General features: G+C 36.2%; 3 protein-coding genes across 3 annotated transcripts; 2 read left to right on the top strand and 1 right to left on the bottom strand.

The window, feature by feature from the left end:
• The first annotated feature begins 1,344 nt into the window (after nucleotides 1–1,344).
• LOC110755242 (myosin-like protein) lies at nucleotides 1,345–4,530 on the top strand. Its single transcript, XM_088252494.1, has 5 exons — nucleotides 1,345–1,997; nucleotides 2,555–2,851; nucleotides 3,073–3,258; nucleotides 3,503–3,721; nucleotides 3,989–4,530. The coding sequence occupies exons 1-5, from the start codon at nucleotides 1,530–1,532 to the stop codon at nucleotides 4,367–4,369; spliced, it is 1,551 nt and encodes a 516-aa protein (XP_088108620.1). The 5' UTR covers nucleotides 1,345–1,529; the 3' UTR covers nucleotides 4,370–4,530.
• Nucleotides 4,531–5,302: 772 nt separating this feature from the next.
• On the top strand, nucleotides 5,303–6,236 carry LOC110755195 (uncharacterized). The gene is made up of 3 exons (XM_021956366.2): nucleotides 5,303–5,392; nucleotides 5,633–5,734; nucleotides 5,818–6,236. The coding sequence occupies exons 2-3, from the start codon at nucleotides 5,641–5,643 to the stop codon at nucleotides 5,958–5,960; spliced, it is 237 nt and encodes a 78-aa protein (XP_021812058.1). The 5' UTR covers nucleotides 5,303–5,392; nucleotides 5,633–5,640; the 3' UTR covers nucleotides 5,961–6,236.
• A 4,210-nt stretch (nucleotides 6,237–10,446) lies between these two features.
• Nucleotides 10,447–12,279, bottom strand: LOC110755250 (isoeugenol synthase 1-like). Its single transcript, XM_021956425.2, has 5 exons — nucleotides 12,028–12,279; nucleotides 11,804–11,938; nucleotides 11,447–11,675; nucleotides 10,941–11,144; nucleotides 10,447–10,777 (listed from the first exon to the last, which is right to left on the bottom strand). Exons 1-5 carry the CDS (start codon nucleotides 12,217–12,219, stop codon nucleotides 10,587–10,589), a joined length of 951 nt encoding a protein of 316 aa, XP_021812117.2. The 5' UTR covers nucleotides 12,220–12,279; the 3' UTR covers nucleotides 10,447–10,586.
• Nucleotides 12,280–15,509: the final 3,230 nt, after the last annotated feature.

Raw genomic sequence — 15,509 nt, 5'->3', positions numbered from 1 at the left:
TTTTTATTGCCCCCAACCTCCATGTTTTTTTCACCCCCGAACCCAGCCTGCTCGCGGGTCTTTCTTCTCCTCCCATTCCCCCATGACCACCACCCTTCAGTCCCAGACAAATCCCCCACCTCCCCCTTCTGTATTTTTCAACCCTCGAACCTATCCCTCCCCCTTTCCCACCCCTGGTTTTCTTCTCCCCCATGACCATCAACCTCCCCACTTCTATTTTTTTTTTTTACCCCCAGACACATTCCTCCCCTTCACCTCCTCTCTCTCTCTCTCTCTCTCTCTCTCTATTTAAATTGATTTTTTTTCTTCATTTTAAAATTCATATTATAGTATTTAAATATTTTTAAATATAAATAACTAATTTGCTCTCATATTTAATGGCAAATTGGATGAAATGTTAAGATTTAGACACTAGGGGGGAATTGGCAATAAAAATTAGTTCATGTACTTAATTTTCCAAAAAAAATTTGAGGGTGCAAATGAAAAGTAGCGTACAAGTTTAGGGGGTAAATCGATAGTTAACCTCATATAACAATATTGTTGGAGGTGAGCATGAGAAAACGCAAGTATATTGTCCTGAAATTTATATTTAGAACTAGATGCTTTTACACGTTTGTTCCTAATCTACTTACCCTTTTGTCTGCTAGGCATTCCTTACTTAATTATTCCAAACTTAGGTTAAACTCATTTACCTCGAGGAGGATGGGGCCAGATTCTCCACTACCTCTAATATATATGAATATGAATATAATGGTGGGTTTGGCCATTTTCAAATTTCAAGCATGATTTGCACCTCTAGATACCTATTTTGAAGACCGTTATACTATTTTAAATTACCTTAGTGTGTTGTTTAATTAAAAAAAAAAAGGCTAAAACCTATGATTTTTAGCTCAAATGGCTAGGGAGAAATAGCAAATGATATGAATAAGCTCGATCAAAAGAAGTTAACTCTATTCAATATATATGTCAGACTATGTACGTAAATGTGTATAAAGAAAGAACGAGACATCTCTCTCCTTTCTTGTTTAACACTTATAACAGTTTGAATTTTTATAAAGTCATGTACTACTAATTTAATTTGAATTTTTATTCAGTGGATTAAAACATGGTGTTTAACACTTCTATGTATAAAAATTGAAGATAACAAACAAGAAGGACAAAGCAAGGACGAAGAGGTCATAACATAACATAAGGAACAAACATTAAATATGACTATGAAGTTCATTTCAAATTCCTATAAAGAAAAAATAAAAAATAAAAAATGAAGACAAGTACAAGGAAGAGGAAATAAATTTGTCCAAACAAACTGAACTGCAACAGCAGCTTTCATTTGAAATCCCTGTTTCTTGCACTTCACGAGGTTGCACGCTCTTTCTCTCTCTCTCTCTCTCTCTCTCTCTCTCTCTCTCTCTCTCTCAGGGATGTTAATACAAACAAGTAGCCTTAACGTCTAGCTTGCTTTCATTTTCAAACGCAAAAAGAAACGCCAAGTTTGTGTCTTTTTTAAATCACCAGTTCAATTGACTCAAATGTCATCTGCAACAATAGTAACAGGAGGAGCAACAAGAAGACCAAAATGGCAGTACCCACCAGCACCACCAACCCCAAAAATTCTCCACTTTCCGCGTAGGCCTCGGCGAAGAGCATCCAAGAGCGTTCCTGGTGGAAGACCCAATTCAGGGGAGGCCAAGAAGGACAACAAGGGCAAGCTGGAAGCTCTGTTTGACCAGGAACGAGTTTTTTCCAGGGTCAGTTTGCCCATTACGCTTTTTGAGTATGGTGATGGGGAAAGTGAGTGCAGGAGAGAGAGGGTTAAAGAGGGTGAGGATGGTGGTGATGAAGTGGTGGAAGAGGAGAAGTGGAGATTTCAGGCTGAGATGTTGAGGGCAGAGTGCAATTTATTGAGGATGGAGAAAGAGATTGCAGTTAAGAAGATGGAGAGGGTCAAGGTCAAGGTGGAAAGGACTCTTAAATCAGCTGTTCACACTCTTGTTTCTGTTAGTCGTCTTCTTCTTCTTCTTCTCCTCTCTCTCTCTCTCTCTCTCTTGGATTATTTGTTTTCTTTGGTTTTTTGCGTGGCCTGTTTGTTTCATTGAAGTTTAAAAACTCATTTGGAAACTCCAGTAACCTCAAATTCAAATAGTTGTGCCCGGCACAAGTTTTTGGATTGATAGATGTATTAGGTTTCAAAAGCAGGACTATTTTATCCTTTCTTATGTTTGATCAAGTAAAAAAGGAGTGGAAAACAAGCAGTTTATCTAGTTTGAATGTTACAGCTTCTTCGTTTCAACAGTATCAGTATGCTTTTGGTTGTTCTTCTTTTCAATTTCTTGGATTACTTGGTGATTTTGTATCCATTTCTTAACAAGAAATTATAGGGAAAGAAAAGCAATGAACACATTGAACCTTTAGTCATCTTGTTTTGGTATTTTGTAGTTTTTTCTATTAATATGTGCTTAACATAATTTTGCGTTCTTTTTTTGAATTCTTTTCACAAATGTATTACATTATATGGTTCGTCTGTGACATGTTTAATGTTGTGATTGGTTTTCAGGGGAGAGAGAAGATTTGCCAAGGAAAGAATGCAAGTATGGTATTGGAGGAAGAACTTCAACACTTGGTAGAAAAGCTAGAGAAGTTGCGAAGGAATTTAGGAGTTAAGGATTCGGAGGTTCGAAACACTAGTAATTTTGATAAACAAGCGTATCTTCTTCAAAGAAAGCTACAGAAGTTCAGACGAACATCGGATGAGATATGTGTCAAGGAGATCCAAGAGATGGCAGAAGCAAGCTTTTCGATCAAAACAAGCTATAGAGTAAATGAGAACTTGCTTTCGAGTGGCAAAAGTAATGTAAGGATTATCTGTCTTTCCTTCAAACTAGTGTGGTTGATCTTGCTTTGACACACAATTATGTTCTGCAATTCCTCAACTCCCAAATTTACAAAGTGATTGCAGACTTACAGTCTTAGATTTGTCAAATGATAGAAATTCTCAAAACCCAAGTGAGGCATTGTTTTATTTGCATAATTTTTTTGTTTTACCTAATCTGGTTCTGTTAAAAACCTATGCAGGTAGACATTCTCAGAAGGAAAATGGAGGGATTGTCAAATGGGATGCTATTAGAGAGGATGAAGGAAGAGTATGGTTCAATGCTGTCTACAGCCAACAGTTCTGTCGCCAGTTCTGCCTCTTCTTCCCAGAGAATTGAAATTGAAGCCACCAATTTGTCTTCTTCTTTGATACAACAATTTTACAAGGCAAATCCTTGCTTCGACTGTTTGTTGTTTTTAGTTCCGAGTCTAAAAGAACGAATTATACTTATTTAAAAAAGCATAAGGGAAAAGAATTTGACTTATATATGTTTGAGGTGAAATGCTCTCAATTTATGTTGGATATTCAAATGCTCGGCTCACACTTTTTGTTGATTTATCAAAAAAAGAAAAAACAAACATCTATAGCATAGCAGGATTCCTTTTAAAGGTTAGACAATTTTCTATGCAGGAGAAGGAGTGTCGTGAAGAGAATGTGTGCTCAGGACGTTGCAAGGCGATAGTTCGAAGAATTGTAGAGCAAGTACGAGTTGAGACAGAGCAATGGTCTCAGATGCAGGAGATGCTGGGGCAGGTGAAGGAGGAGATGGAAGAATTGCATGCCTCTCGAGACTTTTGGGAAGATCGAGCGCTAGATTCTGATTACCACATCCAATCCTTACAATCCGTTGTAAGTTTCCATACCAGATTCCCCTATGTTTAAAAGGAATGTACTCTTACAAATTTTAGGCAGGCACTGTATGAACACATTGACCTGGAAAGTGATTCTATTCTGATATCTTTCTTTTTAGTTTCGATTTTCTGTTTGCTTCAATGGATGTGAGATTGAGTCTTGGAAGAGAGGCATTCATAAGGAAAAATGATTGGAAGGGTTTTTCATGATGCTTGAAGGCCTGAAACTTAGTTTATATAATTCTAAGTCATATTTCTTGTTTAGGTGCAAGAATGGAAACAGAAAGCTGTCTCATCTGAAAGCAAAGCAAAGGAGTTGCAGGCACAAGTGTCTATGCTCCACGGAGAGCTTGATAGGTTGAGGAAGGAAGCCATCACAAGAGCAATGAAGGCCAATGGTTCACCACTTATACCCCGGGATCCACAGAACGAAATGGAAAAACACGTCCTGATTTGTCACTTGAAGGAAAATCATTGTCCCAAAGAAGGTGGTAGCAAGCAAAGAAAACTAGCCACATGTACCAACAGAGTGCCTGTTGCTCCAAAAAGATCACCCTTTCGAGACATCGGAAACTCCTCATTGCTGGTGAGGCAGAACAGCAAAGCAGTTTTCCCCTTGCATTGCCCTCTACCTACCAAGACATAGAAAAGCTTTTGAGATTCGTTATATTTTATTCAGCTTGGGAATCTTGCTCTTTTCTAACCATATTAACTGCAGGGGCTCTTCCTCTTTGCTAACCATATGAATTGTACGGCAGAGTTGAAGATCCATTTTCTAATTTCAATAGTAGAGGATACCATTTGTGAGGGTTGGTGAGTTGCAATCCTGAGTTTTTAATGTTTGTTGTGGTTTTTCACTTATTGCATCAATGATATGCCTCCAATTTCTGTCACAGCTAATGAGCTAGAATCAGATGGTATAAATAATAATCTAGATAAATAAAATTTAAATTAATATTGACTTAAATCAATTAGCCCAAGTCCACATGATTCAGTTAGCGTTTATCCAAATTGAGCTGTCCCTAATCCTAGAATATAAGATGTGGATAATGCTACGGAGACCGCATTTATAAGATCTATAAATGTGGTATCCTAATTGATTTATAATGTCATGAGCAAGTTATTTCTCCTGTTGTTATTTTTGGCTATTTGACTTTATGATGTTATTTTATTATTTTATTATTTATTTTTAATTAATGTGCCTAAAAAGTAATAAATAAATAACTACTATATAATAAAATAATATTTTAATTTGACATATCGAGTTGAATATGTCCAATTACGACATAAGTCATCAAATTCAAATTTAATATTTGATATTTGACATCTAGATGCTCTAAAAACTAATTTTAATATAAAACTTTAAAAACAAATGGGCCTGAAGAATGAGCTGGGCTAAAAAAGCTTTGCATCAGTCTAGCCCGTTCTTCTTGGGCTACGACCCACAATTCTATGTTCCGGCATAAAATGTGCCTCCACAGTTACTCAACTAACACACCATAATCATCGCTCTCAACGTTGAAGCGTCTTCTCTCGACTCTCTCTCTCTCTCTCTCTCTCTCTCACACACACACACACACACACACACACACACACACACACACACACATTTTCATTTAGCTGTGAGTTCTCCAAATTCATCTGAGTTTTTCATTCTCAATCGATCAACGTAAGGCTCTGCATTTCTCGCTGCATATATCTGCTAATGGATCTAGGGTTTCATTTAAATTTATGATTTGCTCTATGAATTCTTTTCCTTTAGTTTTTGCGGATTTTCTGTATTTATTCCTCAATGTATTTCGTATTACAAGATTCTTTCATTGCCATTTATTTATTAGGAGTTTAAAAATGTTGTTTTCCTTTTGGTATATATAACATTGTTTTATTATGTTCATAATTGTTATTGCAGTCGGAAAAATGTCAGGAATTTACATCGTCGGAGCTATCGTGGGAACCCTTGGGCTTTCATATGCTTTTGACAAGGTTGTTTCTGACAAAAAGTTATTTGGAGGTAGAGTTCTGATGATAAAGTTGCGTGATGATACTGTGTTTATGTGAAAATAAAATAATTTAACCTAGATGATAAATAACCAGGCAATACTCCGTCGACCATTTCGAAGGAATGGCAAGAAGAAACTGAGAAGAAGTTCCAGGCTTGGCCTCGCACTGCAGCATCTCCTGTTGTCATCAACCCTATCTCTCGCCAGAATTTCATTGTCAAATCCACCTCTAAATAGGCCTCATAATAAGCTGAGTTCAGTTGAGGTTTTTTTTTCTTTCTTTTCATTCTTTGGCCTTATAAGTCATGCTAATAAATATCTCAATGTTACTGATGTAAAACGGTGACAGGAAAATATTTCCGTCGATGGAATTATTTTTTTGAGACGGAAATATTTTTTTGGCTATTTGTTCTTTAGAATGTGAATTACCTGTTAGCTTTTTGTTCAGATTTAAAGGTCTATATTTTCCTCTGACAAACATGATTTCTGTGTGTCTTATGAAAATTAGTGTTCAAACAGGCTGCTTTTTTATATTTTTAAACGTTGGAACTCTACTTGACATTTGAATATATTATATATGGGTTGGAGATGTTCTAAGATTCATTTTGCAATGGTTTGAATAACATCTCTTCAAAAGATAAACTGACATTTGCTTGCCAAGAATTCTGGATTGGTTTGCTTCCTATGTATCGTCAATTGGCAATCATGAATCATCCATTACTTTATATATTTATCTTTATCGTAGTCAAGATAGAATCAATCTTCCATGGTATGGAAGGTTGTTGTGTGCCTGCCTGCCAAATGTGTGAAACCCTTCCTTAACCCTTGATTTTCCCGCCATGACTTGCTCCTGACCTGCTCACTACTTTAACCAAAAATGCATCACAATTCTTAACATTTGACACGTGTCCATGGACATACTACAGTTAACTCATTGATATCTATATTTGTGGAACCATAGTTATGCTTATGGACACATGTCAAGTGTTGAGAAGGGTGGTGAAGATGGAACCATGGTTATGCTCATGGACACATGTCAATTATAGAATTAAGAAAGATAAAATGGATTGTTGCATAAAAATAGGACCCATATTCTGATTATTTTTTTATTTTACATTTTTTAATCCAGAAAATATAAATTTACAATATTATCCTCATTTATTTAATATTTTCAATTCTTAACATTATCATTAGGCTTATTATCACAAAACATCCCTGACGTTTGCGAAATTATCACATTGCATCCCTAATATTTTTTTGTATCATTAATGGTCCCTAACGTTAATACATGTACTCTTAAATAGTCCCTCTGTCAAAAAAACCGTTAAATTCAAGGGTATAATCGTCAAATCAATCCAAAACTATATAAAAAAAAATTTCTTCCCTTCTCTCTTCTTTTCTTTCTTCTTTCTTCTTTCTCTCCGCCTGGCCCCGCTCACTCTTCTTCTTTCTTTCTTTTTTCCTTCCCTTCTCTCTCTCTCTCTCTCTCTCTCTTTTTGTCTCATCTAGCCACCCAAACCACCACCCCGACCACCAAAGCCACCACTCTATCTGCAACTCTCTCCCTGCCCCCTCCCACAGCCCACCAACCCATCCACTCTAGCCACCCAAACCACCACATCGACCTCCATAACCACCCCCTCTATGTACTTTCTCTGCAACTCTCTCCCTGCCCCATTCCATAGCCCACCAACCCAGCACTCTAGCCACCCAAATCACCACCCCGAGAGAAGGAAAGAGGAAGAAAAAAGAGAAAAAAGAAAAGAAAAAAAAAAGAGAATGAAGGAAAGAAGAAAAATGAGGAACAAAGAAGGAAAGAAGAAAAAAAAAGGGAGAGAAAAGAATAAACAGCGAAGGAAAAGAAGAAGAAAAGAGGAGGAAAGAGAGGAGAAAAAAAAAGAGAAAGAGAGAGAGAAGGGAAGAAAAAAAAAAGAGAAAGAAGGAAAGAAGAAAAATGAGGAACAAAGAAGGAAAGAAGAAAAAAAAAAGGGAGAGAAAAGAAGAAACAGCGAAGGAAAAGAAGAAGAAAAGAGGAGGAAAGAGAGGAGAAAAAAAAAGAGAAACAGAGAGAGAGAAGGGAAGAAATTTTTTTTTTATAATTTTGGATTGATTTGACGATTATACCCCTAGATTTAACGGTTCTTTTGACAGAAGGACTATTTAAGAGTACATGTATTAACGTTAGGGACCATTAATGATACAAAAAAACATTAGGGATGCAATGTGATAATTTCGCAAACGTCAGGGACGTTTTATGATAATAAGCCTTATCATTAACAACCAAGGGCATTTTTTTTAGTATTTTGAATGTTTCATCCTTTTGCTTTATAGATATAGATTCTAACCAGTTGATCTATTCCATCAACTCAATAGTAAAAAACGTTAATTAATCGGGATCCCAAGCCTCTACATTTAGACATTGTGCATTTACCCTCATTTTGTGACCTCTAGATCATTCTAATAATCCAATGGTCCAAGATACGGCACTTCAATTTTTAACTTTTGACACCTATCTATTTAATTAACTTTAACCCTAACACTGTTAACTCTAATTATTATTTTGTTTTTAAAAGGCTAAAATTAACTTTTATTTATTATAAAAATCAATAGAGGAAAAACCACAAACCTATCATCAGCCACCCATGACCCACCCCCACTCATGGCAATCCCTTCCCTCCTCATAGCCAAGCCAACCTCCCCTCCTCTTTAACCTCTTCTCTCTCTCATTTTAGTGAAGCATCATTTGCACAATCGTCCATATTTTGCCTTTTGTGCTTGGATTTGAGGAATTTGTAACTATGCATTTGTCTAAATTGATGCATGACTGAGCAACTAGACGGGGGCTTCAATCTTGACCTACAAAATTGGAATGTCCTAGTCCATATGCATATATCAGTGAGAGGACCAGTTGCTATCCAAATCATTTGGTTGATGTCTTTGTATTCTTGCTAACTGGCGATGTCTTTCTATTCATGGAAGAGAAAGAGAGTTGCCAACGGTGAACGGTGGAGAGGGGTCGAGGTGGCAGTCGGAGTTGGGTAGGTGGGATGGCTGTTAGGTTTATAATTTTTTCTTTATTGTTCAGTTTAATTTGTTTATTTTAAATTAGAGTTAACAGTGTTAGGGTTAGATTAATTAAATAGATAGGTGTCAAAAGTTAAAAATTGAAGAGTCGTATTTTGGACCATTAAATTATTACAATGGTCTAAATGTCACGAAATTCGGGTAAATGTACGGTGTCTAAATGTAGAGGCTCGGAATCTAATTAATCGATATGGCATGTCATTTTTACAGCTTTAATCGTTTAAAAAGAAACAGATTTAAAGAATGAAAATATTTAAAAATTATAATTACAAAATAAAGCATTATAGTTTAAATACTTCGTTCACGATACACACAAGTCAACTAGTATACGATACAATAACACAACAGACACAATATATTAATAGGAATTGCCATCCCTATTATGCATACCTTTCTCATGTTTAAGAGTTCGCAGTTGGAGTTGGCACTGATCAGTCCCTAGACACAAATAAGTTATATTTGTGCCTTTTTTGTGATAAATTCAAGCACGTAGGGCACGATTTTAAATTGGCCACAAGAATTCATGCCCTATGCATTCTGCCTCTTGTGATTGAGTTTGATTCTCTGTCGGTGGTTCATATGGTTAAAAATGATGAGGAGTGTCTTGCTGCTGAGGGTGCTTTGGTGGAAAGGGTACGTCGTCTTCTTGCCAATCATGAGTCATCTGCTGTTAGGCATATCCCTCGTCATGCGAATGGGGCTGCCCATCGTGTTGCTCGTTTCAGTCTCTGTGATCAAGGTGTATCGTGTTAGATGGATGTGGTTCCTTTGTGGCTCATGGAAAAGTACCCACATCCATGACCCGTTGTTCAGAAAAAGTAAGTGAATTATTTGGAGAGACACAAAGCATTTGTGTCTTTATCTCTGACAGATGTGACATGTTCTATTTGGTGCTTGCTTTGATTATCATCCACAACAAAAGGAGCCTAAAAGAGAAGGAAAGAGAAAAGGGAAAGCTGCTCTTCCCAAAGTGAGTTATTTTTTAAAGCAAAATTGTGTTTTCTGTTTTGCACGTTGTTATTAGCATTGCAATGCCTCAATTACATGTACTCTGCTAAAGTTTAAACTGAATGATACGATGTTTTTAATGTTCGGAAATTTTTGGAAAAGTACAAATTTGAAGAGGAGAAGGCTTACTTTCAAGAGGTTGATGCCTTTGAGTTGTTGGAAGAGAGAGGAGGTGGTGGTGGTTGAGAAACAGAGAGAGGGAGAATATAGGCCGCTGTGGTGGAGGGATAGAAAATAGGTGGTTTTAGGTGTTTCTTTTTTTCTTTTTTTTTTTTGTAATTTTTTTGTTTATAAATAAATATATTTTACACGAATGAATAATTTGTGTGCATGTGCAAAAATCTAATCAGATGAACAAAGCCACATAATGCCACATACGTGCCCAAAAGTATTGAATTTTAGGGCACGAAAAAAGAAAAATCGTGCTTTTTGAGCAATGGAAACTCCTATAAATGAAACTAACTAATTTATTGTGGTTACACTGTGACAATTACCATAGAGCACGAATAATTATGCCTTTTTGGGCTAAAGAGCACGAACAATATTGGTGGCTAAAATCAGATATTGTAGTATTGTACGATCACAAAAACACTTCAATACCACAATTTACACAAAATATAAGGACAAATGATCACTATTAGGAGCTTTTATTTTATATATAATATAAAATTATATTACGATACCGGAGAATATCAAATATTTTATTCAAAGAAAAGAAATTACATGACTAACAATACTCAATAATGATTTGTCATTTAAACAGCATAAAGCTCACAATGCTGCTGATTTTGGCTTGTGAGGATCAACCAAGCAAATGTCAAGGAAGCTATCAATGGAAGTGTACTTGTAATCCGGATATAACTTGGAGGCCTCTAGGTTGTTTTCTGTGAATTCATAAACTTGACCTAGGACGAATATATCGTGGACAATGGAAGCACGTACATTGTCAGCGTGAGGGAGTGCTGCAAGGAAGAAAGAAAGCAAAAGAAAAAAAAAACATCATTACCACAAATACATAATATTTCTTCCTTCCGTATTTAGATAACTAAGTAGATTAGCACTCAAACGCTAACCGGTTAGTAAGTTAAATACGGTGTTTGATAAGTTGTAGATGAGAATTCTCACTCTTTGAGTATTCGATCAGTTGTTGTGAGGAGACATAAACCCTTTTAAGAGTGCGTCCAGTCTTCTTCTCCCAAAGAGAAATTAAATCCAACTGAGATATAATGTTTCCTTGTGGTCTACAAGTGATGGTATTGTTGGCTGCCCTTGGATCTGTTGCTGCTTTTATTGTGTAGGCTGCTATGTCTTGCTCGTAATTCATCACGACTAGACATGTACATAAAAAACAAAACAAATATATACTTCTGATTATTCATTTTAATTGACAGTTTTATTCATTTTAATTGATAGTTTTATTCAAGAATAATAATTTTAGTGAAAATAAAATTTTGTGCAGTCAAAGGTGCCTTGAGGGGCAAAACTTCCATTTGATCGTTGAGGTGAGGTTGCTTTCTTTTTATTTATTTTTACGTAAATAAAACCACCTAGAAAATAGAACATTATTTCATTGTGCATCAGAAAAAAAAAAAGATTAAATAATATATATAGTATGACTGTCAAGCTTATACCCTTGGCTTCACCAGTGCCATAAACAACGACTTCGTCCCTTTCCTCATGAGGATTAAGCAAATGACTAACAAAATAGGATCCAAATGTGTTTCCACACACATAAGTGTGGGGAATTTCTGCTGCTTCTGTAGCCCTTCTAATCTTCCTTCTATCCTCATGGATAGCCTCAAAAGGCGCCAGTGTACTTTCTCTTGCTGGATCATTTCCAAACTCTGCTGGGATAAATCTCTGTTTTTTACAATTACAATACATATACTAGTTAGGATTAAGTGCACATACTCAAGTAGGCGAGACTGTGTGAATGTGATCCACACATTTGGATAAGAATCAGTGGTTCATATTCACCGTCTTTTCACCTTTATATTGCCGGCATCTTTGATGGCATTGATAATTTTGAACTGTTCAAGAAGTTGAGGGATAGGCAGCGTAGATATTAAAACATCAACTTGTTTTAAAGCCGCGACTAGCTTTTCATGCTCATCCAGTTCACCCTGTTGAAATGGCAGTAAAAAGCAGAATATAATTAGTAGAGTTCGGCCAATTAATTAAGAAACTGAGAGATTAACATTAATTCAATTACTTGGAAGATGGTGAGCCCCATGGCTTCAAATTCTTTGAGCAGCTCAAGCCTGGAAAAGTCGTTGCTGGGTTTGATTGGCCGAACGTAGGCATAGGTTGGATGGCCAAAAGAAAGGCTTGCCTTCACCATGAATTTGCCAAGATACCCTGTGGCTCCAATTATCAGTATCTTACTCTTCTCGTCTGAACCCATGGCTTCTTCTTCAGTAGTGCTCTTCTGATGAGCAGCTTATTTTGAAATCTGGGAACCGATTAAGCATCCTTATATAAGAAAATGATGGCATGGCATGACTTGAATGGCATGGCATGGCATGACATTGCTTGGATGGCATGGAGCCATGTGATTCTGTAAACCACAGGACAGAGTAACTTTAATTTTTGGAGACCAGTATACGCATCCAAGCCACGTCATTCTCAAACCACAAGACAGAGTAACTTACGTCATTAGGGACCAGTATGTACAATTCCTGACCAGATAATGGCCCGTTTGGCTATGTAATAATTTGGATTTGAATTAAGAAAGTTTACTTTTGGTCCCTGTAGATTGCGGTTTTATCACTTTGGTCTCCATAGTTTCAATTTTGTCAATTTTATCCTTATAGTTTTAATTCAGAGCAATAAAAGGAACGATTTAATTTCTGTCAAATTCCTCCAAATTTCATTAAGTTTTGACAACGTGGAGAGGTATTTCAGTTTACTAGAGGCATCTAAAAATAAAACACAAGCTGGAACTCTTCCCATTCACTTTAGGCGAGATTTTGGGGTTTAGGGTTTCAAAATTTTTGGCATATATGGGTTAAAATTTGGGTGAATAGGAGAAATTTGGCTCGACTAGATCAAAACACCCATCTACGTACCCCTCTAAGTGAAGGGCATGTGGTTAGAACTTAATGAAATTGAAAGGAATTTTGACGAAAATTGAAACATATCCTTAAATTGCTTCGAACTGAAAACTACAAGAATAAAATTGACAAAATTGATAGATTACAATGATAAAATTGACAAAATTTAAACTACGAAGACAAAAATGATAAAACTGGTAAACTACAGGGATAAAAAATAACTCTTAGCCATGAAGACTTGAGATTCAAACCTAGATTGGAATCACTATAATTCGTTTAATTGTTGTGTTATATTGCTCCATTTAATCCTCGTGCTCCCTTATAGAATGAAATCATATTTTCATAAGTTCGTTTTTGACTTTAATAGAATTCGTTTAGTACTTGTTATATCCTCGTGTTAATAGCATTACATTGTTCAAGGAAACACGCATTAATCACCACCTTAATCATAAGTAGGGCTGGCAATGGGTCGTGTTCTTGTTGGGTTCGTGTCGATCCATTTATTTCCCGTGTCAATTTCGGGTCAACCCGCTATGACCCATTTAATAATCGTGCGGGTTTCGGGTCGACCCATATATTTCCCGTGCGGGTTTTGGGTTAACCTATTAACCCGCTAACGGCGCTAAGTAATAGCAAATTTAAAAAAATAAAAAATTCTAAATGTTGATAATTTAATCAAGTAATTATATATTTTTTTTTATATAAAATAGTTATTTCATTTTGCCTCTCTCTCTTTAAAACATTAAAACCTAAACCCTAGATACATAATTAACTCAAATTATAAGGAACAATTACTAACAAATATAAGTAACGGGTTCATAAATAATAACATGCATGTTACGAAACTCACAACTGAAAAAATTTAAATTAAAAAAAACAGAGAGAGTAGAGAAAATATAAGGAAAAGAAAGAAAAAAAAGATAGAGAGAGGAGAGAAGAGATAAGGAAAAGAAAGAAAAAAAATAGAGAGAGAGAGAGAGAGAGGAGAGAAGATTGAAGGAAAGAAAGAAAGAAAAAAGAGAGATGAGAGAAAACTAAAGAGAAGGAAAAGAAAGAAAAAAAAAAGGAGAGAAGAGGAAAGGAAAAGAGAGAAAAAAAAAAGAGGAGAAAGAAGAAAGAAAAAAAAAATAGGAGAAGAGAGACGGGAAAAGAAAGGAAAACACAAAAGAAAAAGAAACATTATAAATATCAAAAGGCATACCAAAAAATCACAAAGTTGTATGTAGCATGGTGGATAAGACGTTTGAGAGAAATGAGGGTGTTAGGGGTTCGAAACCCCTTGTGTGTGTGTTGAAGTCTCCATTTCTCTTCATTTTTTAGCGGGTTAGCGGGTTGTACACGGGTTGACACGACCCGTGACACGACCCATTTAATAAACGGGTTAGATAGGTATTATAGCGGGTTAGCGGGTTGACCCGAAACCCACCCGTTTATTAAACGGGTCAGAACGGGTTGACCCGAAATTGACCTGTTTTTTTATCGTGCGGGTTGAACCCGCTAATTTCTCGTGCGGGTTTCGAGTCGTGTATCGGGTCGTGTCCGAAATTGCCACCCCGAATCATAAGTGCTGCATCACCACAATACTTTAAACATGCCATGTGCCACACCAGTTGTGTCAGCGAGCTGTACATTCCTAATTAGTCTAGGTCAACTATTTGATTATGCAAGATTATAGGCTCATAATTACATTCCTAGAATAGTTTCCTAGGCTCCGTATATATAACCTTTCTATTGTTATACATGTTCGGTTCATTTTTACACATGATTTTTCATGTTATTCACCTATTATTTTGAGTTAGTTCTTGACATTTTATAGCTTTTTACTTCCTTTTTGTGTTTTCTTAGATTTTACCTTGGTTAGAATGAAAATGAGCTAAAAGTGCATTATTGGTTATAAATTCTGATTTTGTTCATTTTCGTAGGTCAACTTCTTGGCCTTGGATCAGCATGCTCCAATGCTCGGATGAGGTGAAGATCTTCATGAAACTTGTTCCAATGGATGTTAACTACAACATATCCAAATTTGAGCTCCATTGGACAAGTTTAGCCTATCCAACTGATCCTATATGTTACAGCAGCTCTGGAATTCCGATTTTGGCCAGCTTTCACCTCCTTTGTGTCATCTTAATTTCTTGTTACCATAACTCTTGGTAACAAGGAATTACCTTTGTAAAAGAGATATTTTCTGAAGCATTTGGCATCTTTGTGAAGTCAAGGCTTCATCATGACAAAGGGGACAAGGCTTAAGGCTTAAGGCTTTAACAAAAGTAATTATTTTATATTAAAAGATATTTTGGAAAAGCTGAAAAGGAGCAAAGGGAGTGCAATCTGAAGTGGGAGAGTTTTTGAACATGGAGAAAAAATTCATTGAAGGATTCCACAATTTGCAGAGATTTTGGAGCTGGAGATGAAGCTTGGAGCTAGGGAGCTCAAGGAGGAAGACAAGGGCAACAAAGCAAGAAGTGGAAGAGATTTCCACCATTGAAGACCTTGAGCTCCCATGTTCACAAAATCTGTAACTTCTTTCTAGTTTTGTTTTGAGTTTGTATTTGAAATAAGTATGAGGAACTAAACTCCATAGCTAGGGCTTAGGTTGAAGCCCTAAACATGAATACCTTATTGTTTTGATGCTTTGAGTGTA

This window comes from Prunus avium, chromosome 4 (assembly GCF_965620075.1).
Source record: "Prunus avium chromosome 4, drPruAviu1.hap1.1, whole genome shotgun sequence".
NCBI lineage: Eukaryota > Viridiplantae > Streptophyta > Magnoliopsida > Rosales > Rosaceae > Prunus > Prunus avium.
This window is presented reverse-complemented; position numbering and strand designations above follow the sequence as displayed.

Coding starts and splice junctions, on each gene's coding strand:
- LOC110755242 (XM_088252494.1), top strand. CDS start 1,530: ATGTCATCTGCAACAATAGTAACAGGAGGAGCAACAAGAAGACCAAAA. Junction 3,259..3,502: donor TGATACAACAATTTTACAAG/GCAAATCCTTGC, acceptor TTTTCTATGCAG/GAGAAGGAGTGTCGTGAAGA. Junction 3,722..3,988: donor TCCAATCCTTACAATCCGTT/GTAAGTTTCCAT, acceptor TTTCTTGTTTAG/GTGCAAGAATGGAAACAGAA.
- LOC110755195 (XM_021956366.2), top strand. CDS start 5,641: ATGTCAGGAATTTACATCGTCGGAGCTATCGTGGGAACCCTTGGGCTT. Junction 5,735..5,817: donor TGACAAAAAGTTATTTGGAG/GTAGAGTTCTGA, acceptor ATAAATAACCAG/GCAATACTCCGTCGACCATT.
- LOC110755250 (XM_021956425.2), bottom strand. CDS start 12,219: ATGGGTTCAGACGAGAAGAGTAAGATACTGATAATTGGAGCCACAGGG. Junction 11,145..11,446: donor TGGCACTGGTGAAGCCAAGG/GTATAAGCTTGA, acceptor GTACATGTCTAG/TCGTGATGAATTACGAGCAA. Junction 10,778..10,940: donor ACTGATCGAATACTCAAAGA/GTGAGAATTCTC, acceptor TCTTCCTTGCAG/CACTCCCTCACGCTGACAAT.